We start from the raw sequence: 26,722 nt of genomic DNA, 5'->3' as shown, positions 1-26,722 counted from the left end.
GGTAGAAGGCTTAACAGTGCACCACGTATTCTCTCTTAGGTATTTGGCCCTGAAAAGGGTCTACCCAGTCCTAGGATTTGGTAGGCCCTTTTCAGGGCCAAACACATACCCTAGAAAGAATACATAGTGCACCGTTAAGCCTTCTATCGCCCTACATGTAGCAGGTTCAGCTGGGTGATCATGCAAAGGCGGCGATTGCGTCGGAGGCAGGAGTACATTTGGCAAAGGGTCTGGAAGCCAGACTACCGATGGTAAGCGTCTGTATAAGCAAAGAGCTTTGCAAGCTCGATATTATGCAGGAGAAACTCTGTTTAGCTAGTGAAAAACTAGGTTTATCAGGATAAATTTAGTTTTTCACGTGACTTACAGAGTTTATCGATAAACTTAGTTTTTCGTTAAGCATAATTTTTCGCTTCATAAACTAAGTTTATCGCTTGATAAACAGAGTTTTTCGATAAACTTTATAGAAAAACTGTAAACTCTGTTTATAGAGCAAAAACTATAGTTTATCGATAATCATGGTTATTATAGCTTTGCATAAAGGGGCGCTTGTGCGGAATTAGCAGGATTAGGAAGTGGAACTCGGCTGGCTGCAGAGTTAAAGTAAATAAATAAACATCCCGCAAGTAAACCAAAAGCGAACTTTGTCACTTTATCATTGGCTCAGTCTCATAGATGAAGTTCGGTATGTGAAATATATAATTTTCTAAAGAATTATGTTGAATGATAACTTTGAAGAACATTATGTGGCTTATATTTGGATTACCGGTAAATAATTTCAAGCAGATATTGCAGAGAATTTATTTGCAGCTCGCGATTAGCATAATACACTGTGTTATAGACTACAACGTTTAAATAGGTTGCTATGTATGGACTACTATAATAGGCCTCGAAAGTTCGAGCCTTGCCCTCGGTTTTGTCGATAAGCTTCACCAAAATAATCACTTTTGTCCTGTATGAATGTCTACCTTTTCTACCTGAAACTAGGTTATTTCATCTTTGGGAAGTCGGATGTATAGGTCATGTTATAGATGAGAAAATATGTGTAAATTGTTTATTCACATGTCATCCTGGCCGTTAACCCCGATCGAGGCGCTGTACCAGTAACACGAACTGGATACTTAAGTTTTTCACTGTTGCATAAATAACTAAAGTAACATAAATAACGGAAGTAACTTTCATCTGGATCTCGAAGCTCTGGATCTGGCAGCTTCTTTGGCTGACTACTTGTCTCATCCGCGGCTGTGGCAAGAACGATCGCTGATCGACGTCCGTTGCGTTGACATTGCAGGGCGACGCGCGTGGGGAGGTTGACAACATTACTGCCGCAATGCAACTATCAGTGTCGTATAACGCCTGGAGCTAGTAATACGGCACATGAGCACTGCAACACTAATAAGCTCAAAAAGCCCCCTACTGACAAAGCTTGAATAACTCTGATTATCGATAAGTTTATCGCCGAAAAACTCAGTATAACATGCACGATAAACTTAGTTTTTCGCTTGATAAACTCTGAGTTTTTCGATAAACACATTTTCTCGAAAAGCTTAGTTTATTGACAGATAAACTCAGTTTATCTAGGATTTTACTGCAAAAACACACACAAAAAAGTCAACAAATACAGCATTAACAAGCAAAATGCTCCCTCTTTTAGTGGGCAGAAATAATCAGATAAAAAAAGCGTCATATTCATTAACATGTGTACTGAGAGCAGAACTCGTCTGTCGAATTGATACCAAGGCTCTTTCAGGGCTGCCAATACTAAACAATATTTAGGAATACAGGATGAGACATTCCGAGGAACTTATTGAACTCATTTCAGCGAGTGGTTAGTCTTAGCGAGTCTTGTTGTTGTTGTTGTTGTTGTTGTTGTTGTTGTAAAAGAAGCACTTTCGGCGTCGTTCTCTTTCTGTAAAATAGCTTTGGCACCCAAAAATCAACGAATGTACGTTTAAATCATTGTGGATTTGCCTGTTGACAGTATTTTCCTAATCTTTTTTTTTTCCTGTCTCTCTCTCTCTTTACCCTTGGCTGCATATCCACTTTTGCTCTTTCGCAATAACTCTGTTGTCTTTTTTTTTTTCAAAAGTGGTATGTGTGTGTGTGTGTGTGTGTGTGTGTGTGTATGTATTAATAATATGTTGGACCTCTGTATACTCGCCGCCGCATGTGCACCACAGCTAATGCATGCACAAGATGTTAGGGAGAGACTGAGAAGTTTAGAAAAAAACGCGCACACACCCGCACGCGTGCGGTAAGGTTTCTGGCAGTATGAAACACCGTTTGCTATGAAGGAATGCGTAAAATCATCGATATAACTACTACTACTAGGTGTTACAACAAATATTTTCCACTTTTGAATCTTAATAGTTCAAAAACTATATATCAGATAAAACTGTCATTGATATGAGAAATAGCTGAATAGTGTACAATTTTGTTGGTGATTTGAATATGAAAGCCTATATTAGTTCATGAAATCCATGATTTATTTCAGTGTTAGGTTCCAGATTTTGATCAAATTTTAACCCTCTGTACAAAACTTGAACTTTACACAGCAACCAATGATTTGTATGTGAGTGTGTGCTTACAATGACCCCCGTGCAAAGTTAAAGTTTTGTACAGAGGATTGGAAATAGAGCAAAATCTGAAACCTAACTGAAAAAAAAAAACTAATGTTGAATTTAACGAAACTGAATCATGCTTTCAGTTTCAAATTATGTCCAACAAAATTGTACACTATTCAGCTACTGCTCATATCAATGTTAGTGTTATCTGATATATAGTTTTTGAATTATAAAGGATCAAAAGTGGGAAATGTTTTTTGTAACACCTAGTATATACCCAAGTTGGCATATTCCAGGATACGACGAAAATCGATGAATGGACAGATAGCTGAATTCACTTTGGTGAGACTGCAGCATCATTATTTATACCCAGTGTCCACGCACGGTCAGCAATATGAATTATGCTTTTTGTTGCGATCATGGGGTTTTCTTGTTACGTCTGAAAATACACGTACATGTATATCAAAAAAAAAAAAAAAAACAAAGAAGCCGCGAGCATTTTAGATTGAATAGCTGAATCAGACACACTCCTACCTCTTCCTGTCCGAGTACACAGTCGGCGAACCCAATAAACAGACGCACTTTGGCATGGTTAGGAGATTATTGCTTTCAAATCGTACTACATGTATGATCCCCTCTGAAACACTTGCACACACCTGGCACTGGGCGTATAGTACTGAGCAAAAGAGACGAAAACGACCCAAAAGAGCAACCCTTTACAAGCAATGTGATGCGGTGACGCTGTGCGATTTTTATTCGCTCACTTTACGATAGACAAAAATATGGCAATACACGTACATATGCGGCAACGGTCTGAGCCAATAATAAAGTGCTTGACACAATGCAAATTTTGACCCACACGAGTTATGTACTGTCAACACTGCACAGAAACTCATTATTCCGTGACACTCGACTTGCGTTTGTCTCGTGAACTGATGAATGAGATGCGTGTACTTCCCAGGCCTCCAGTTGACATCAATTATTTTTATACAATAACAATAACAGACAAAACTAATTATGACATGCCGTAGAGCTTGATAAAGATAATCATGACTGCAGTTAGAGTGTCAATGAAAACAACAGTGAAAATAAACATCTTAATTACTACCAATTACAATCATTATCACATTATTAATTGAAAACATGAATATCATCATAATTGCACAGTCTCTGTCATTACATTGTTTCAATGCATTTATCATCAATATTATCACTTGTTTTGTTTTGTTTTTAATAAAAAAAACACTATGCCAACCTTGAACATCCACATTATCTTTTCAATAGACACAAATGTTAATCAAGAAAGACATGATAGGCCTATACAATAGAAAGACTACTCATCAAATTTAATGTTCTTATTTTAGCAACATCACAAAGAGTTTAGTTTGACTGTTTGAAAGACCACCCACAATAATACTAATAAAAAAGTTTGATAATAGCTATTAACTGGTCTTGTGCTGGCAATGTCACAACTTCTGTGATTTGTCTATTGCAAAGACTCCTCACAATAAACAGAATTTCAACAGAACTCATAATGCCGCTAAAAATGTATGTTTATTATCATCATTGATTCTAACAGTGATAAAGTATCAAAAATTAGATTCCACACTGTGTGAAACTATATGATTCAATTCTTTTGAACTTTTCATGGCACCTTTGCCACTCTGTCTGTCTTAGTCCACTCTGTTGTGTAAAAACACACCTTAAAACTTACACACAGCAATATATCATGTCCATACAAACATCGAATTACGTTTCGTTGGAATGCTTAAGGAAATGTTTGCTCTGTTCAATTAAAGAAAGATGCAAATGAAAATCTTACGCTGGCATTATAGGGGTGAAAATATGGAACATTTGGCAAGAAAAAAAAAAAACCCAACTAAACAAAAACCAATAATCAATGCAGAGTTTTGGAATGTCATGTCACTTTCTGATATCCACATTCATGTTTGTGACAGAAGGTTTCACAACGACAGTAACACTCACATCAAAGCTGTGACTATGTTTACTCTTTTGCGCCACATCCATGTCACACTTATGATATTCTATGATTTCATTTCTTCTTTACTCCTAGCATTCCACACTTGTCTCAGCAACTTACAAAAGTTATCTTAGGGTTCTATCACCCCAGAAAAAAAAAAAATCAGAATTTTTTTTTTTTTTTTGTTAGAGAGGGATTCACAGGACAGGAAGATGAATGGTAAATGGGTCTATTGACAAAAACCAGACCATCAGATATGCCCATAAGCAAAGCATGGTACATATTTGACATGATTAAATAATGGTAGAGTTGGTATCACAGAAATATTACATCAAATCTTCCAAATACCCTCTCAATCCCCCGAAAAAAAAAGTTATATATTATATATGTACAGCAAATATTCAATGAAGTATAAAATCTCCTCAAAACTGCATTGTGTAGCTTGCTTTTTGAAGGCACATTGAAATTACTGCAACTTACTTTTCCACAAAAGTTAAATAAATGCACAAAAAGTACTTTCCAACATTCCAACATTCAACATCAAACAGTATAAGCACACATTATTTCAGCAAACAACATCAAGTTTCAGTTTGAGCATGACAAAAAAAAAAGTAAATAAATGCAAAACAATAATCACTCTAATGCAAAGATGAAGTACAAACACAAGTTCAGATTTCAGCAAAGCCTCCTGGAAAGTCCCAGATATACAGTAGAAATATTGTCTTTGTATGAGTATAGACAAAAGTGGTGAAAAGGTATCAAGAATGTATCTTTATCAACATCTCATGGAGTGGAAGATGAAAACAAAAAGACAATTAACTAAGTAATTGGTTGAATAAGTGAGTACATTTACCAGTAAGTACTGAGTATACTGAGTAATGCATGATGTCCTGGCAAAGTGAGTGTCACCAAACAAAGAAATAATCATTTCAAAAAAGAGAATGTGAAATGAGAGCCACATGAGTGATAATATACTCAACCAAAGCTAACCAAGTTCTGCCATTACAGCATATAAGCCACATGAATCAGCATCATATCAACTAGAGATCATGTAGCATGTTGCTTTAGCTACTTATTACTACATTACTCCGTTCAAGTGTTATAATGTAAAGTCATAAGACATGATTGTTTGATTAGTATTAGAGTCCATATGGATTTTCTACATGATGGAACAACACTTTATATTATTTGTGTGTTCACATGCATTAATTTGGAAACAAACATCCTGCAATATTACTGAGTTTGCATCACCTGCTTCAATACGAGCTCTGTGGCACAATGATTTATAAGTGGATGGGTCTTTGGATTAATTAATCATATGGAAATCCTTGAGGATTTTTCCTACTGGATGCAAATATCATTGGATAAGATGTTTTACCCACCATGTTCCTGTTGATCAAATGTTGACAAACTGATGCCTGGAATTGCTGGGGGTTAATACCAATGGTGAAGCACTCTATAAGAGAGATGCTTCTAATGAAGCAGATGCACTGGGTAAACAAGAACATATCATTAGAAGTACAGGGGAACCCCCTTACGATGAGGTCGGTAGGACCACCACACATAGTTTCCTAGCTATACATGAATCTTTGTTGAATCTAAATAGTCATACAAAGCAGAGGAAGATGAGGAAGACCTTATACTTGAGCTTTTGCTACAAAGGTACATTGTTGTTATAGAGTGGAATGAGATATGAAGCACCGCGTTAAAACAAGGTATGTACAATCACTCACTGCCAATATGCAAATAGATCTAGATTGAAGGCAAAATCTACTCCGTGCAGCATCCTGGAACATTTGTGACTCAAAGACAGCACTAGCCAGACTCTGATGCATCAATTGCCTAACTTGGTGAACCACAATCCAATCTCCTGATGGCAGCAAAACTGAGAGAGGGTGTGGACATCCTTATGACAGAAATTCCCTGTGCTTTTGTCATTATTACCATAATTATTCTCATTATTAAAAGACAGACACTCCAACCACAAGCACCTTCTGATCTGGAGATTCTCCTGCCTGAAACCCTAGCAAACGGGAGACTCCAACTTGAGGTTGTGGCCGGGGGCCAGGGCCCGCTTAAGGGCCCGGGAAGCTCTAGGGTTCTAAATGCTCTCTCGTGCTATGCGATCTAAGGCTTATTTTTCAACATACGATGGCAATAAGTAAGAAATCATTTTAAGCGGGAGACACAGAGCCAGGGTGGGAGGAATTAAATCTCAAGCGGGAGAACGGGAGATTTTGCAAAAATGGGCTTTCGGCGGGAGATCTCCGGTCGAAAGCGGGAGAGTTGGAGTCTCTGAAAAGATATCATCTTTGTTACCATCACTACTATCGTGATATCATCACTGTGACCATTGTGTGGGAAAGAGCACAGTGGCCCTATTCCATGTGCAACCCCAGGCACGCTCGCACAAGGCGTCCAATGCACAGTCCTCCTTGCTGGTAGGCGTGGATGATGTTGAAGTTGTTGGATGCGCCCTTGATGTCACCATAGATCTCATACCGATCTTCGTACAGGATGAGGAGCTCCTTGATGATGTCTATGACGAAATGGGTGCAGTCGTCCCTGGTGCATGATACGAGGTCCTCGATGAATGTCGTGAGTTCCAAGAACAGCTTGGTCTCCTCGCAGATCTGCAAACTGTGAGCGACGTCAATCAGGGCCTGACCGAAGAGATGCAGACTGGTGATTACCTGTAAGAAGCGAGACGGAGAAAAGGAAGATGAAGTGCAATAACGCCAGCAGACATCCAGTCTGCTATTAAAGGGAGATAGATACGTAGACGCCATCAATAGATCTGATTTCCTCCTGTGCTGATTGCAAATGTACCAGCAAAGGAGACTTTACAGAGAGATGCATGTTTCAAAAGCATGTCAAAAGGTGAAGAAAATCAAAGAAAATACTGATATTCCAGGACGTCGCTGGGTGTCGGTTACACGCACCGCAGAAGAATGCTGATAAATCAACTCATACAAGGTCGACCACTTACAGCAGCACTAGGCGTCAAACAATGATTAGTCCATTTGTGCTCAATAATTGCAGAGTGACCATCAGTTTTACAACTCTCCAAATTTAAACAGAAGTAAAAATAAGGTGTAAAAGCGTTCAGATGTTTGAAGTTCGCCTGTGCGATGTATCTTTGAAGTTGGAGTTGAATGATATACATTGATGAACAATTTTTCAATTATTTGACATGTTGATGATCTACAGGTAGTCAAATGTGGCTTGATCTATATCATAGTGTATAGCCGTATTCACATATTTTCTTAATTTACCTAGGGGATAGATAATAATTATGATATTGACTGGCCTTGAGGGAGATACCAGATAGATATTGCCCCACACTGAAAGAATATTTTCTGGTATCTCCCTCGAGGCCAGTCAATATTATATAAATATCAGGGCTGCCAGCTCTCACTCATTGAGAGTGAGACTCACTCAATTTGGTCCTTTCTCACTCTAAAACTTTATTTCATTTGCATGCATTTCTATTGATCTAACTCATTTTGACTCCTAAATTATAGCATTGGCCTATGGGAGTCTCACTCTCAACTAGTTTCCAATGTTGGCAGCCCTGTAATATATACATATTATGTATAACTTAACCCACTAAGGACAAGCTGATTTTTCTGTAACACACATTTCCAATTGACACCTGCCAGAGTATATGGGGGACTAGTATTCAATGGGTTAGGATCACCATGGAGCACAGTGAAAGGATGGAGTACATTCAAAGCCATTGCATCCAAGAAACCCCAGGGCTGTGGGTCTCGTGATGTACCTTTTAAACATAACTTTTTAGTATTCTTTGTATATGTTTCTTAAGGAGGTTCCAAAAAAAAAAAATCATTTGAGCCCTTCATTATTCATGTGTAATCTGTGTTTCTGTTGCAGATTTTTCACAATCCTCTCTCAATTGGTAAATTTATAACTGAATATAAAATTGGCTGTTAGTACACTTTAGAAGATTAGAGCTCCTGATTCTCTCTCCTATTGGCAAATTCTTGAAAATTTCTTTCTAAATTTGCAGATTTAATCAATCTAATTAGTTCCATCTAATTTTGCTCCAATGTAAGAAATACAGTAAAATTCAGAGGCGCCATTTTGAGGATGAAAAGATTTCTGGAGCAGAGTTCCTACAAAACTTGACGGGTGAAACCAGAGACCCTTGCCTCATATCCTGTCCCATGCATACTCAATTGGACAAGATGCCACATCTACCATTGTCACTGAATCGAGAGTATCGCTGGACACCCATCCATGCTGAAGTAATCAGAGCGGCATGCTTTTATGAAAGTTTTGCATTAAATGGTCCAAAAGGTGATGTCATAGCCATTCATCGCCATGGACACTGGTTCAAAAGAATCTAATTTGGCCCAAGTGCATATGACAAAAATGTTTTGTCATATAGTTTTTTTTTTCTGGCACAAACTGTTATAAGCTTTATGTACCAAATCCTTGCATCTGATTGGCTGAGAGCAAATTAGTTGAGCAAATTAGTCTGACAAATTTGTCAGACACAATGCTTCATGAAAGGGTATCAACCCATGCTAAAAGAAAAGACTGCCACATCATCATTTCAGCACTCTATTTCACCCTAGTCATTTTCCAAATCTATATTGATTGGTCATATGTGCAGGTAATGGTTCAACTTCTCCCTGCTTATTCAATTAGATGAAAATATGACTGACTTTAATTCTAATCTGCTAATCTTATGACCCACCTGTCCTTTTGCAAAGGCCTCAAATGACTGGCGGAAGGTTTCGATGGTGAGTTCTGCTTCCTTCACACACGCCTGGATGCTGTCATTCGTGATCCCCAGTCCTTTGTAGATGCCTCGGAAGAGCTGCATCGTCTCACTCTCTTGAGACTGATTGGTGTATGTTACCGCTGAGGAGTGGTGCAGAAAGCAGATCGCAATGGTTAAACGAACACACAGGATTGATGTATATTAAAGCCCAAACCTCCCCCTCCCCCCCCCCCTAAAAATAGATGACAGAATGGCCTCTTTGAACTTTGTCCAGTGACAAGGTGTCAAAATGTCTGTGGCCAAAGAGTGAGTTTTGAGGGTGGCACAGATGGAAATCCAGGGCTATAATCAGAGGGCATCCAACGCATTGACTTTGGATTATCCTCAGCCCTCGCTTATTTAATTCAAACATATCCAATGATCATTCTACAGTGCTTATGAAATATCCCAAATCTGTAACTTGTTCCAATAAATATCACCCACACATATTCCCTTGCTACCAAACACAGGAACAAACAAGGCAAGTGCCAAACTGTGTCTTGCCCATTCGGGTGGAAGAAATTAATGTTTTTCTAAATCCCAAAAGTTTGGTAACGAATAGACATATACATCAAAAGTTATGAGCCATAATCAAAACGAACCGTAAAAACTTAACATTGGGGCCCTAAAAGTTTGTTGACCCCTGTCTGTGACGTTTGCCCTTGTGGTGACCTTCAACTCCCCAAGGGACATCTACGCCTACCATCCAATTTGGTAACGAACGGACATATACATCAAAAGTTATGAGCCATAATCGAAATGCGCTGAAAAAACTTAATATTGGGCCCTTAAGTTCATTGACCCCTGCCTGTGACCTTTGACCTTGAGGTGACCTTCAGGTTTGGTAAAATGTGTACCTTTGTATAACCACTCTTCCCTCAGAGTTTGATTGAACTTGACTGAACTTTGATTGAAGTCCTCAATAGAGAGTTATTCAAGTTTTTGTAGTGTTACGGATGGACGATGGACGGACGGACGATGAACGGACAGATGCCGCAGGCGATCCCTTAGTCTCTCTGCACCTCTGGTGGGCTCGACAAAAAGGAATTATTCACATTTTGACATTTCAAATTTGTTGGCTTCTATATAGCATGTCATAATACCAAATGTGTTTTGAATCATCTCACTGTGTTTAGACATCCTATCTACTCACACGCTTAAGTGCACCTGAACTTCAAGGTCAATTTTCTAAAATCCTGGCATTATCTGATCGCTGGCTTACTTTCAAATGCTGGACAAGTTATATGCTGTATAATTATGCTGGACAAATATCTCAGACACAAAAGCTGAATGAAATAACATGAGAATTGGTGAAATGAAAATGTTGGCCTTGAAAAATCTACCTAATGACAAAAAAGCCCCAACTTGATATTTTTTGCACTTATGGCCTTTTCTCAAAACACAGCCAAAATGAAGGTTTAGTACACATACTTGTATCAATGATACTGATGTAATTCCTGTTGACAAGATAGCGTACATCATAGGATCCGTTTGGAAGAAAGGAAGCCATGTTCACATGTCCAACAGCGACGGCCTTTTTACCTGGATTCAAACCTCCCTGAACGTACCTGTGATGAATGTAAAATGATATCGTAAAAAATGATGTCATCATAAATGTACAGCATTCAGATGATATGTACGATAAGTGAGGGTGACATTTTATGATACATACCCTATTGATTACATAAACTGATAAGCATCTGATCTTGGGTCAGCAGCAAGGATTTGATAAGGTAAGGTGGTGTTTATTCTAAAGTACAGCCTGTTGATTACATGAAGATGAACTGATATGGATCATTCTGTTATGGGTTATTATCAACTAAAAAAATAATGTACTGAAGATGCTAGTGTGAAAGCAAAGGCTGAAAAAGACCCTACATACCAATATATCTATATACAATTATTAGCAATTACAAATAACCCTACTATAAAACTCCATATTATCTACACTGATTTCAGAAAATTCCCTGTGTGAGAGTTATTATTCCCTGACATGACTACCCACTTGAGGACTAATAATGTACCACTATCCCATGACCACCCGAACAAAAACACAAAAAACAAACAAACAAACACACACACACACACACACACACAGACAAAAAAAACCCCACAAAATAAACAAACAAACAAAACTTGGACACTGCTGTTCTGATGGCTAAGTGAGGTGATCACAACAGTCCATGAAACAATATTTGTAAGAATGGCATTGGCAATATTAGCTATAATGGCAATGATATCCATCTGCTGTTGCAAATATTACTGTGACAGAGAAGCTATTCCTGGATGACTACTTTCCAATGCAATGCTCAATAAAGTAAGATAAAGTATTTATGTGCTTCAGGGTTTTTTTTTGTTTTGTTTTTACAGTCAAGGTATGGCTTAAAGAGAGAGAGACAAGTGAAAACCCTGATACATAAATTCCCATACACAAAAACAAACGAAATACACAAAATATTTCTGCATCTTATTTACATTCATACTGCGGGGAATAAGAAACAAATTTTGTCCGGTGAAATGTCCCTCACTTACAGAACAAATAAATAAACTTTGGATAACAGAAGGAATGAAAGATGACAGAAAAAAGATTGAAAAAATTATAGAAATATTAAAGGAATATTTGCAAATACCCAGGTTTGCATCCAATTTCAAACAAGTACAGTGGACTCTCCTTATAACGAAGTCCTTTTTTTTTCTTTTGTTATATAATTTTTTTTTGAACAACCGAACAAATAAACAATAAAAAAGTACAAAGTGGACAACATTGCAGCCCAAATTTTTACTTCATTGTAACCGGAATTTCGTTATAACTGTGTTGGTCATAAGTACACTGTATAGGTAGATAAGTACTGTGGTCAAGGTCTTGATAATCACAATCTTCTGTGATCTGTGACCAGTATTCTTCATCAAGAACATGAAAGAGTGATTCCCAATCTTGACTCCACAGGAGTGGGTGTGTCCTTGGGTGAGGCAGGTAACAGTTTATCCTCATTGCCTACAAGTCCATTTGAGGAGACTTCAAGTCTTTGTTCTCAGTGGTGCTCCATGAAATACGTTTCACAGTTTCCTTGGTGACAATGGTCAAGGAAGTCAAAAGCTTACCTGTAGTCAACATACTGGTCATTCTTGGCACCGCGTGGAAAAATGGCCACCCAATCCCTCCTCAAGACCTGGTCAGCAGACACTGACCACGAGACGGTGAAGTTGTCTCCCCATGGCACCGTACGGGGTGAGGCCTTGATGGATCGAGGAGGCTGGACAGTGATGATCTGGAAACATTCCACATATTTTTGTCATTTCTCCATCTGATTTAAGCTTTTCTGCATGCATGCCTGGCATATTTTTCACATCAAAACACTTGCTTGTCATTGTCTGGATTTATTTTTTTTTTGGAAAAAGATTAACCAAAATGTTGGTATCATGCATTTCTCAGAAGATTCTAAGGTTCTGAAGGGGGGGGGGGGGTTGTGGCTGAGAAAAAAAACCTCTTATGTGTTACAGGAGTACACATGGATTCTAATTTCCACAACCTGGTAGATATGGACGGTAAGCTAAGATGGGCAGTTTATTAGAGGATCAGAAAACTCCACCCTCTAGAAAATGTCATATTTTAACACACTATCTAACACACCAGTCTCTCTTCATTCATAATCTTTGTATCATTATTTGCTTATTGTCATATGCATAGAGAGTTTCCAATGGTATAATGTGCTACATGAAATAGTTATCATATAATTGATATGATTTATTTTCTACCTTGCCATAATTTTTGCTTCAACACAGTACAAAAGCTATCAAATAGCCAACTCCGCCTCTTGAAAAGGTAGCCCACCTCACACTTTGGAGAATGTACGCAAATATTTTGGTGGTGTTACCTGACTGGAAGCATTGAGCGCATACGCCTCCCACCATCCCTTGTCATCAACAGTGAAGTACGGAAGCGATGCAATGGCTCCATAGCTGGTGTCATGGGGAACCTTCTCCCAGGCTTGAAATGATGCACCTCGCTCCAGTTGCCATGCCTTCCACAATCTGCCACAAACAAAATCAAAATATATGACAAAGTAATATTACGACTTGATCATAATCCTACTTCCATGTACCGGGACACCTTAAAATCATTGAAAAAACAAACTTAAATCTACATCTATATGTGAATAGTTGAAAATTCCACATGGAATCATTTCAAATATATATCTTTTTTAAATGATTAAAAGATTTGTAGTTCTTCTTTTGCCCTGTTCTTTCTTACAATGCTTCTTTGACTTGTGTTTCTGATTGGAAAGGGGGGGGGGGGGAGAGGGTAGACAGGCTACATGTAGTTCATAAGCCTGCTTTGCTATCATATGATATCATAAAATTATGATCTTGCAGTCTCTGCAAAAAGATAAACATTTTACATAAACATTGGCAGCAATTTACTTGAAGGAACCGCTCATCTTGTTTTACCATTCTGTACAGTTTTACATATTGATATACATGATGATACATTGCTATTGAATTATTACGCTTCGTTGTGTTGACTTCTATGTTTGGAAACATGACGCAGCACTTACAGCATACAGATATCAAACAACAACTATTTATCATAACTGGTCCATATGAGTGCCCATAAGGCTCTGTCTTTACATGATTCATGGCCCTGAAAACCTGGTCCTACTCAGGTTTTTAAAAAAAATAGGAAACATGCATGAACACTCCCCTTTTGAAAAGAACATGGCAGGAATAGTGTTTAGTGTGTCTGGACGTGATAATATTTTCAATGTTTTGCATCACCATAATGCCTCATTAATACTGTGTAGCTGCACATAGCTTGGATCAATGTCATGAGGTGTGTGCCTTCAATAGCCCTCATTAAAGTTTAACACCGATTCATCATTTTGTCAGTTGAGAATGAGAAGGGTGTTAAGTTGCCTCGAACACTTCAGGTTTAATAGTGGCAACTTAATGCCCCTATCATTGTCAACCGATGATTAATGATTACTGTAATGATCTACATGCATGCTGTTTGTTTCTAGACAAGAGGTTTGGAGGAGTTAGCTGTCTGCTATACTCTTCCAGATAAAAGGAGTCTGCAATAAACTCTCGAAGCACACGGTACATGTCTGTTCCTCCATTTTGTCTGCAGTCAAGTCAAAGCCAAGATGTAACATGCAAGTACTCCCCTTCTAAAGGGCCGAGCCATGAAAGAGCATCTATGGAAATTTGTGTGAGTCCAAAGTTCACCTACTCTACACAGAACAACCAAGCCTACAAGTGCAGTGAGTGGAATCCAGTGCTCATGAATAGTGACAATACACTCTGGTTTCAAAAAGCACATGTGACTTCAGCTCAAAACCCACAAGAAGTCACAGTTTAGGATTCTTTATAATGGACCAAAATAGTCATTTACGTTGACTGACCAACATTTTTAAAGTTTGTCTCACCTGGAAGAGTAATCATCTTTCTACTTTCTGTCAACATTTTGCAGCTTAAAACAAAACCAAAATTGAGATATTAGAAGTTTTTCCTGGCCATATCTTTTTGGACAGTTGCTGCTTTCACTGGGTTCTCATTGACAATTGTGCACAGTACGCCTAAGTGTCCATAATCTTTCAATCCTCATTTCTCCCTTTTCCATGAAACTGCAAGTCACAGCGCTCTCTTATTTCACTCACTTTTTGAAATGGTTAAGATGGTCCAAATTTTAACGAGTTGTATATCAATTTAAAGCTAAGAGCTTACTCTTTTAAATTATGTATGAAGTGGAAACTAATCTTGGCCCACTTTTTGGAGGTTTTGAGCTGGGTGGTCACAGATCTTAAGCACAGTGATTCTGATCATACTGACACCCTTCTTCTCCAACACAAAAGTTTAAAGAGAATTTGGAAACACTCACTGTCCTGGCTGGTCAATGATGAAAGCCTCCACGCCAAAGTGAACGTTCCGAGTCATGATCAAGTTATTCTCGACCCCTGCCCCCGTGAACAGGATCTTTCCCCCGACTTGGTACCATGAGCCCCATGTACAGTAGCCCCAGGGATTGTCCACCTTGTCACAAGTGCTCTGGCCACATTCGCGGACGATGCCGTCTTTGCCCATGCCACTGACCATCAGCTTCCCGTTGAAAATGTCGTATCCCATCACATGAGCAGCAGGTCTCATGTCAGTGGAAAATGTTGGGGCATTTGCTGGTTTCCATTTTTTTTTTTTTTCAGAGTGGAAACCAAACACAGGAACAGAATGAATGAATGAGGTTAGGCTGAACAAATTAAGCACTGCTATTTTTAGCTGACTACAAACACAGCCTGCTGTCAAAAAATTAACAAATGTTTTTAGAGTGGTTAAATCACAAGATTTGATGACATGAAATATTATAGAATGGGTAGCGAGAATCCTGCGCTCTGATTGGTCGAGAGCTATGTGTTGATTTTTACTGGCCGCACGCCGAGTCACAGTGGTAAACATGTTATCGCGTACTTGTAGCAATAGTACGCGTACTTGTAACAAAGGTTCACGCACTAAAGCAAGCGTTCGTGCACTCATTACGAGACGCCTATTAGCTAAAACAACCATGCATCAGTTTTTACTGATGCACGGCTGGCCGTGCGTCCAGTAAAAACTGATGCACGCTCATTTACGGCAAGCCAAAAGGAAATGCATCCAGTAATTTTGTCACCGGGTAACACGATAGAAATATGGGCTTTTGGCAAGAAAATTACCCATTCCATAAATCAGATGACGCACATGTCTTTTCGTGCGTCAGTCGGAATATAGTGTGCATGCAGTAACTATGGAATTTAGCCTAAACCCACTCGGCTTCGCCTCGTGGGTTAAGCATTCCATAGTTACCTTATAATGCACATAATTCTGACTGACACACTCTGACCTGTGCATCATTTGTATACTGATCTACAACAGATTTCAAAACACTGCACTGTGAGCGTCATTCTTTGTGCACTTAAACCATATCCGACATGTATGAGACTCCACTTTTGATGGGATTTACTGTATCTTGGGATGGGATAACATAATCATATCACAAAAATCACAATTTTTAGAGAATAAGAATGAAACAATAAAATCAACAAAGCCAGTACTTTCTTATTCTTTTGTCTGATTTTAGTAGAAAGTAACACTATCCTATTCAAATTGGTTTGCCTCCACGCTCATTATCAAAAGTGAATTGAAACATTTGAGTGGAGTTTCCCTTTAAGAGGTTACTACACATTCATTTATGGATGATTCCACCATGAAGTTACAGTAACTGATCACTGGGATCATACCCATGGTCTTCCAGCCGGCAAAGCTGTGATCATTGTGTTGCCATGTCCTGTGCATCTTGCCTCCCGTAGAGAGCATGAAACCCTCGTACTTGCCCGAGAAGGGGTTCAGGACGAACGTGGCATCGGTGCCGAGGATGGTAGAGCCAGCCAGTAGATCCCAGGAGCCTAAGCTTTTAGAGCTTCCTGCAGGATACGATATCAAGGAAAGGGTAAAAGAAGATGAGCATGGGGAAAATTTTCATTTTTTAATGCAAATATGCTCTAACATGACTAAAAAACACATAGAGAACAAACCAATATGACATTTGTACAGAAATTGACAACTACTGCTGCATTGTTTGACAATACCAATTAGTGTAAAAAGGCCTCAAACATCCATGTTTCTCTTTCTCCTGATTTGTTTTTTTTTTTTCAGTCTCCTTTCTATGCATTTACTTTCAGATAAAGGTACATAAACCCCCCCACACACACTCTAATTTACTTAATGCTTTCTCTCTATACATATGCCGGACATATTCATAATGCATAATGTATTTATATACAATGAGTGAGTTTCTTTGGATAATTAACCTTTGCCTTCTAATTTCAAAAGCCTTTCTTTCACATCAATATGTGTTCTTTGGAACCTGAAAAAGGTGTTTGTTTTGGCACACATCTGAGGCTTTCAGTGCATGCGCAAACTTGTTTTGTGGCCATCAAACAAACCTTCCCCACATATGGTAATATTCATGGAACGTTATCATAAAAAGGACAGGAGGACAATGGGCACAAATTAACCTCTTGACCTACATAGGTCCATATTATATTCATAGGCTGAAACACTGACATCATAAAAATATCACATAATCAGTGGTTAATGACCCAAAATTTACTGCCATTGACCTCATCTTCAAAGAAAGAGGAGCAAATAGTTGCTGTAAATTCCCGCAGAGGTTCAACAATAACAGACCTGCAACAGCTCTTGAACCGACAAGTTCAGTGTGCACAATTTATCACTACCGGTACATCTTGCAAACAAACCAGTAGAGGCTACAGGTCAACAAACTTTTTTGCAAACTTTCATAACAATACAATTACTGACTGAATGGCTGCCTTTTAGTTTGTGGTTTCCTGGCCTCATGGACAGGGATTGTGAGCTCTCGGACTGAATCAACATTTATGGGACCAATATCTTGATCAAGGCAGAAGTGATAAGCTCAATGACACAGCTATTAACACTTTTAAATCAATGGTCGTTGTTTGCTGATATTCTGTTGGTAACCTCAACAGCTGGCTCTATATGTCAACATGAAATGACTAATTCATCTTGGTTGCCTGATACGGTGTATACCATACAGCAAGCAAAGATGAAGTCACAAGCAGAGTTTCATTTACAATAAATTGCACATTAAAATCATTACTTAAAACACAATTTCTGAAACTGTAATGACAGGTGTTTGAATAGGACTGTAATGTATGGTATTGTTTCAACAATGGCTATTGAGGAAATGAGAGTAAGGGGTGGGGGGGGGGATTCCCACAGTGTTTGTTTGTCATTTGGCATGTTTGCATTTATTTAAGTGCTTTTCAACCATAAAACTTCACACCTAGCATTTGATGCACGAGGACTATTATTATGCGTGAAAGTGAAACATACCTATCATGTCTGAATATAAACACATTCTATTTTGGATAACCTGGATAATGATTCTGTACTGCAGTAAACTTGGGAGAGGGGGAGGATAGAATAAGGAAATAATCGAAATGAAACTGCTTAATGTTTGCATAAAAGTAATTTGACATTTTTCCCTCTTCAAAACCAATGTTGTTATTCCTCTTCTATTTCACAAATAAACACAACAAACTGTCATAAACTGTCATAAACTGTCATAAATTGTCATAAACTTACTTGGTGTTTAAAGGAAGACACAAACAATTCTCCTTGTACTTTTGATGGGACTTCTTTCTTCCTCTTTTGGGATTAAATTTGACTGATTTATCATTTTTTGCAACAAGCATTGTCCATCCCATGATAATTTGACAGCATTTGCTCTTGCAGTCAATTGTACCTTATCCTACAACCATTGCTGCACAATGAACACAGAAATAGATTATGATGATGAAGAGAACAATAATCAGAGGCGTATCCATGAATTCCATAAAGAGGAGGCGCCTTTACAAATCAAAGGGGGGTGCATGCGCCCCTATTTGTTCTTTTCATTTCTTTATTTTTTTTAAACAAAAAATAAAGAGGGGGTGCGCGCCCAGTGCACCCCCGCCTGGATCCGCCACTGATAATAATGTTGTTAATTATGTTAATGATACTAATAATAGCCTATATTGAATATCAATAATCATTCGTTGTAATTGCACTTCTGATGTTAAAACTACTTCTACTGCTGCTAATGCTACAACTAATGGAATAACAATGATCAAGATGATGATGATAATATCATCATCATCTTGATCATTGTATTATTATTGATCATAATATTATTATGTTCTAACCTCGGCACCAGTAGAGCCTTGATTCACTGGCGCTCAGTGATCTAGCTAACACCATGAGAATCTTCCCGTACCATACGGCTGAGACAGAGTCCACCAGTGGACCCTTGGCGCTCTCTGCAGGTAGCTTGTTGGTCCCGATTCGAGCCCAGGGACTGAACTCGAGAAAACTCTGTGAACTTTGCGTGGAGGAGTAGACCTGGCCATCTGCTGCCTGAATGAATATCTTTTTGGACAAACAAGATTAGATTAGAAAATTACCGCAACAGAAAAATATCTATGTGCAACATGCAACTACCTCAAATGACTTTCTACCTTTGAACTTCTCTCCAGATTCTAGACTGGGACCTGAACAGTATATGGGCATATTACAAGATTTGTGTCCAAACCTGTGTAAACTTGACCATTTGATGCTTTGACAAATGGAACTTATATTACTTCCAATGAGGATCATGTTAAACCACTGAGAACTAGCTGAGTTTGCTATTCAATACATAATATCTCCTGTAGACATCTGCCCAAGAATAATCACAACTACAGAGTAGTCTATTTTTCAACGGGTCGAAAGAAGACAACATGACAATATACAAATCATTTTCCACTTCTGCAGTATTTAGCTTTCACCCACATAGGACCAGAGTCACAATATGATTTGAATATTATACATAGACACATTGTTGATAGGACTGAATGAGTTAATATAGACCTGTAACAACTTTGTGACTCTTCTAAATGTGACAACAGGTGGTTTAACCTGTTGAGAACGGGCTGATTTTGCTACAATGTATGCATTTTCCATAGAAACCTGCCCGAGTGTACTCGGGACTCATCCTCAAGGGGTTAAAAAACGCTTGATTTTCCTTCAGTAACATTGAATATTCTTGACACGTGTCATGAAATGTGGGTTACCAACATGTGGTCAATCATCAACGTCACTGGATTCCACCTGATTCAAAGAATGAGAGTGCTTAAAGATAGTATTGGTTGAAACTAAAGATTCTGCCTTTAATACTTTGCAAGATACATAGAGTAAGCACTTTATGAAATGAGAAAGAGCATACAATTCTATGAGGAATTCAAAGTTTTGGTTTTGAAATGGCTGAGATATATCCAAAAACAAAGTAAAACATTATCTCAGCCATATCCGAACTAATTTCTATCAAATAAACTTTGAATTCCTCTTAGAATTATATGCTCTTCTCATTTCATAAAATGGTTACTTATATCTTGCAAAATGTTAAAGACTGAATCCTTACTTCAACCAATATTAGGTTTCTCAGAATATCTATTAAAAAAAAAATCATCATCAAAAAAATAATGTTGGAAGCCTGTAGCCCAATCTCAATAGAAATTGTACCATCCCTTTAATCCCTAGAGCTGCTTCTCAGACATCATGAATTCCCAATAGCCTTGAATATGGCAAATCTACTTTTTTGTATGCTTATACAGTGTAGTACACTACAACTACTATTTACCATTTGCAGATGAAACAAAAACCTAGCATTAGTGCTTTAAAATAGTTCTAAAATATGAGTTAGGGATAGAAAGAACCACTGTAAAAGTTTGATTCAGTAAAATCGATGTTAAGTATTGTTTAACTCTTCATGTGCCATGGTGTAGACCCCCTATGTGTGCCACACTATTCTGAGACACCAACATAGTCATGCTTTGAGACAAGGTTCTGTTTTCCAGTCTATGTAACTTCTACAGATTTCTGTTGTGCTGGACAAATAGTGAGTAAAGTTGTGGAGAAAATGCCAATATTTGCTTTGATGTATTATTGTATGACAATTAAATGTATATGACTGTTTTTTTTTTCTTTCACATGACCAGTAGCTACATTACTGTAAAGGCATGACTTTTGCGCACAAAACAGTGACAGAAACTTTAAATTTACACGCAAATTCAATAGAACACCGCTTTAAGAGAGTCATCAATCACCATATAAAATGCAAGCTATATGTGACAGGAACAGAAGCGCGAGAAATGCTTTGTACCATGGCATTTGGCGATTTATCGATCAGATTGGGCGGGTTTGTGTGTTTGAGCAGAATATGCGAACTTGGCATGCCATCAACTGAGTCAGACATACGAAAGAGTTAATATAGAAAATGTAAACAATAGTTATAAAATTTTTCCAGACTAAACCCTCTACAGTATGGTTTATTGAGAAAAATATACTGGTATCTCCTTATATTTTAGGCTTTATTGTTTTACGGTAGGATCCGACTAGGATGTTTTGTGGTACAACACTACCAGACCTACGCGTATATATGCATCAAATGTGATATCTTGAAAAAAAAAAAAAATTAACTGCCCTCAACGCCACGGTAAACAGTCCGGACCTTCAAGGGTTAATAGATAGGCCGTGTCTCCTGCCTGCTGCAGAACAGACATTAAATTTACGCTATATTTACATTGTAAAAGTACAGGGGGACAAGGATATCTACCATACTCTACTGATACACTGTATTGAGGTTCAGCATATGACAGTGACAATTAAAAGATTTACCTGCGTTTGATTTAGCTCTGAGTAGACGCAAGCAGGATTGGACAGAAACGACTGGTTTTGCAGCGGCGCACCGACGTTTGTCCATTGGCTCCAGGCGGCGTTAGCCGAGTCGGAGTTTCGGTAGGATATCTGCACGACTGCAGACGGGGTATTTTGTGCAGTGCCGTCGGCGACTGTCCGAACAGCAAGAGTGAGATTGGCATTTCCGATCCTATTTTTCACGACACACAGACGGGACGGTTTGAAGCAAAGGCAGATGGGAAGGCACACTAAGGTGCATACTAAAATTGCTAAAGTAGAGCGAAACATCATGTTGGAGCACTGGCGCTTACCAACTTGGGTTATGGTTGTATGAATGGCGAGACTGCTATTAGTGCTTCTCCATTTCAGTCTAGTCACATGACCTCCAGCTAGCTCGGCTCAACAGCTACAGAGATGCGGAAGTGTAATATCGTGGGGAATCCCCCTGTAACAGTGCGTTTGTTGCGACACAACTTGTCGCCCCCTGGAACAGGTGACAAATTGTGCATGGAGCTGACGGCGCATATTGTCGCCCCTGCACAATTTGTCGTCTGGCGACAATTTGTGCAGAGGGCTGACGGCACAAATTGTCGCCCGCCCTGGCCTCGAAGCACATTTTGGGGGGTGATATAATTCTTAACAAATGAAATTGAATTGAATTGAATTGAATTGAATACACCCATGCAAACAAGCCATGTAAAAAGTCACGGTGAGGTTTCAAGGAAGTGTGTATGTGCGCGCGCACTCAGTGGCGTAACTACGGGGGGGGGGGGCATGGGGGGGCACGTGCCCCCCCAATCCGCTGGTAAAAAAAAAAAGAAAAAAAAAGAAGAAAAAAAGAAAAAAAAAAACCTACCAAGATGGTAATTCAATGGTTAGTAAACTGCTTTTGAAATCGACATGAAAGGATGATCAAGAAAAAAGATATTTTTCTAAGATTTCTTTAAACCATATAATTAAAGAGGTATTATAGTGAAACATTGTTCAAAAAGCCCGGAGACGACAAAAGATTGTGATTCAGTGTGATTCCTGGTTGGCATTTTGAATACAAGCAGGATGTGCGCAGTGTACTCAGAACATCGGAATGGCAAAAAGAGTCGCTGCAATGTTGCGCAATGTGATGTTTGATAGGTTGTACACATTCTATATCAAAGCTTGATCATTGATTTTGCAGTGTTGCTTTACATACTAGTCTATATCAAAATGCCTTGCATTGCCAATAATAAGACTTGACCTTGGCTATTTCCTAACTTTTCCATCTATATTGATATGAAACACACGACAAACACAAACAAATTAGGGGATGCTCTATATAAAGTGCAGATTTTGGACATCCTTCTCCCGCTTGGTCACTTCGACGCCCCCTCGCTGGTCATACCTCCCCAATCATGAACATAAACCGATACCCTTGACTACCAGTGGCGGATCCAGGGGGCGCACCGGGTGCCCCCTCCCTCCAAAGCGAAAAAAATATATATGTAGCTACAAACGACAGTTTTTGGACTGTAAAATGTCCAAATTTTCAAGCTCGCTCGCTTCGCTCGCTCGCATTTAATCGTTATGCAATTCTCCTGATGTTGCTGTCAGTAATTGCCAGCAGTTGTGCCCGGTGCGCCCAGGCCCTCTCCTTAATTTCCAAAGCGAAAAAAATATAGCTAAAAACGGCAGTTTTGGGACTGTAAAATGTCAAAATTTTCAAGCTCGCTCGCTTCGCTCGCTCGCATTTAATCGTTATGCAATTCTCCTGATGTTGCTGTCAGTAATTGCCAGCAGTTGCGCCCGATGCGCCCCCTCCCCTGAATTTCCAAAGCGAAAAAATATACCTAAAAACGGCAGTTTTGGGAACATAAGATGTCAAAATTTTCAAGCTCGCTCGCTTTGCTCGCTGGCATTTAACCGTTAATATGCCATTCTCCTGATATTACTGCCAGTAATTGCCAGCAGTTGCACCCGGTGCGCCCCCCCCCCCCTGAATTTTCAAAGCGAAAAAATATAGCTACAAGCGGCAGTTTGGGGACTGTAAAATGTCAAAATTTTCAAGCTCGCTCGCTTCGCTCGCTCGCGTTTAATCGTTAAGCCATTCTCGTGATGTTACTGCCAGCAACTGCCAGCAGTTGCGCCCGGTGCAACCCCCTTAATTTCCAAAGCAAATATATATATATATATATATATATATATATATACATATATTATTATATATAGCTACAAACGGCAGTTTGGGGACTGTAAAATGTCAAAATTTTCAAGCTCGCTCGCTTCGCTCGCTCGCATTTAATCGTTATGCCATTCTCGTGATGTTACTGCCAGCAACTGCCAGCAGTTGCGCCCGGTGCAACCCCCTTAATTTCCAAAGCATATATATATATATATATATACATACATATATTATTATATATAGCTACAAACGGCAGTTTGGGGACTGTAAAATGTCCAAATTTTCAAGCTCGCTCGTTCCGCTCGCTCGCATTTAATTGTTACGTTATGCAATTCTGATGTTGCTGCCATGAGGTGCCCCCCCCCCCAATGTCTTGACCCACGGTACGCCACTGCGCGCACTTGATAGTTGAGTGTCCGTTCGTGTGTGTGTGTGTGTGTGTGTGTGTGTGTGTGTGTGTGTGTGGGTGGGTGTGTGTGTGGGTGTGTGTGTAAGTGTGTGTGGGTGTGGGTTGTGTGTGTGTGTGTGTGTGTGTGTGTGTGTGTGATTGATTTATAATCGAGTTGTTATGTTGAAGAGAGATGATTGGCAGTATAAGTTGATAAATAAATTTGTGTTTTGAATGGCATTTGTACCGTTTTACGTTCATGGTACACCCAGAATGGGTTGATTTATGAATGATTTGATTGAAATCAATAAAATATCATTGAAAAAAAAGTGCGCGCGTGTGTGTGTGTGTGTGTGTCATTGCATATTATGGAAGAATGTGTATTGGTGTTGAGGTGCTAGTTTATATCATTATGAGGATTTGTTTGAGTGTTTGTTGGTGCTTGTTTATAAATACGTATGTATTTGGGGTGTGCATATGGAAGTTCGTTTGTGGTAAAATCAAGTAACGATTGAGAAATTATTTACGGCGTGTCGAAATTATTCGCTCATGCATAAAATATGGCAAACTTATTCTGGGACAAAGAATAGAGCTATATGCGCAAACGCATACACAAGTCACATAATACGCACCTACAAATCATACACAACACATACCATGCACCCCCCCCCCCCACACACACACACATGTATACGCATAACTTACCAGTCATACCCATCCCACTGAAGCATAACACCGGAGCAACCACCCCAACCACACATGTGTTAAAGTCTCAACTGGAGGAGTGCTCTAGCATATTATGGAAGTGCCTGGATGGGGTGAATGGGGCGAAGGAAAAAAAAAATGCATACTTTATATACGCTTATTTTCTCCTGCAATATTTCATTTTTTTTTTGGTATTAAATGTATATATTTTATGTATGTATGGTATAAAACTCATGTTAAGTTATTTCATGATTTATATTCTTCATTTATGCACCTCTATCTTTATGTATGTCCGAAAACAAATTTTATGTATATTTTATACATGACAATGAATTATCTTGAATCTTGAATCTTGAATCTTGAATTCATAGTGCATGGCCGACGACAATTTGTGCAGCAACGTTTATCTTTGCCTGCACAAATTGTCGCCATCGAGGTCAAAAATTGGGAACTGCACAAGCAGCACAATTTGTCGCCAGGCGACAACTAATTACGCAGGAGCGACAATTTGTGCCGTCAACTCCTGCACAAATTGTCGCCCCGAGCCGGGGGCTTCTTACAATCTTACAACAGAATAGATAACTGCGAGAAATACCAGATAAATATTGCCCGCACTGAAAGAATATTGCGTTTGGGCAATATTTTCTGGTATCTCCCTCTAGGCCAGTCAATATTATATAATTATTTCAGAATGATTACATTGTAGGTCTATCTGCATTGTGCACATAACTGCATTGTACCCAAGGCTCTCTTCCCCTAATGATGATGACGATGATGATGATGATAATAATAATGATGATAATAATAATAATAATAATAATGATAATAATAATAATACTAATACTACTACTACTACTACTAATAACAATAACAATAATAATATGTCTTCAATAGTATTGTAACTTCCTAATGAAAATGCAATTTTGTAGACATTTCATTTTCATTTTCAAAATAGAAAATTTGAAAAAGGATTTCGTCTGTAAGTTTTGATAGCAATTAAAGTGGATTCTGAAAACATGTTGAACAGGAAACAAATGGTTTTATACTATAATTTTAAAGATCGACTGCAATTCTTTGTGAATAATGGGTAAAACATCTTTTCTAGGAACAGTTTAGTTCAGTTCAGTTCAGTTTATTTTATTTAATCACGGCAATTTGCTTTAGCAAAGCTGTTCTTCTGCAAATCCGTGAACAACATAAAAATAGCAGAAATAGATACAAACTGCATATACAATTGTAAAGAAAGGAACAAATGTCAGGTAACAACAAAGACAACGAAACTTTAAAAAAGTACAGCAAAAAAAAAAAAAAAAAAAAAGGAAAACGGAACAAATACCTACAGTAACATGTTATTTCAACAATATCAAATAGAGATAAAGAGAAAAAAAAGGAGAGAAAAAAATCCTGGGCAGTGAAGGCTACAGCAGAGATATGTCAAGAGCTCGTTTGAAACTGGACAGAGAGAGCTTACATTTCAAGTCATAAGTTAATCGATTCTAACTCTGGACTCCTCTAAAGGAAAGAGTTCTTTTCCCAACTTCTGTTTTTACCTTACATGATATAAATTTCTTCACACTGTTTCTCAGAAAATAATTTGTTATAATGTTCTTCAAAATATTGCAATACATAACTCTGGAAACATTCCATTAGAAATTTTATAGATAACATGTAATAATTGTTAATATCTTCGTTTTTCCAAAGTATCTAATGACAAACGACTGTAGATTGCTGAAGTCGAGCACCTTGGTTCAACCAAAAGGACAGTTTTCAAAACTATTTTGAATAATTTGCAACTTTTCAGAATCTGTTTTTCGCAGATTACCCCATACAACGCTGCAATAATCGAATTTACTCTGAA

General features: G+C 38.5%; 1 protein-coding gene across 1 annotated transcript; it reads right to left on the bottom strand.

The window, feature by feature from the left end:
• Positions 1-6,910: 6,910 nt before the first annotated feature.
• LOC140241688 (uncharacterized) lies at positions 6,911-21,945 on the bottom strand. The gene is made up of 9 exons (XM_072321432.1): positions 21,596-21,945; positions 19,087-19,309; positions 16,600-16,782; positions 15,213-15,504; positions 13,210-13,366; positions 12,437-12,603; positions 10,766-10,902; positions 9,269-9,435; positions 6,911-7,238 (listed from the first exon to the last, which is right to left on the bottom strand). The coding sequence occupies exons 1-9, from the start codon at positions 21,905-21,907 to the stop codon at positions 6,924-6,926; spliced, it is 1,953 nt and encodes a 650-aa protein (XP_072177533.1). The 5' UTR covers positions 21,908-21,945; the 3' UTR covers positions 6,911-6,923.
• Positions 21,946-26,722: the final 4,777 nt, after the last annotated feature.

Source organism: Diadema setosum, chromosome 18, assembly GCF_964275005.1.
Source record: "Diadema setosum chromosome 18, eeDiaSeto1, whole genome shotgun sequence".
In the NCBI taxonomy this organism is placed as follows: domain Eukaryota; kingdom Metazoa; phylum Echinodermata; class Echinoidea; order Diadematoida; family Diadematidae; genus Diadema; species Diadema setosum.
This window is presented reverse-complemented; position numbering and strand designations above follow the sequence as displayed.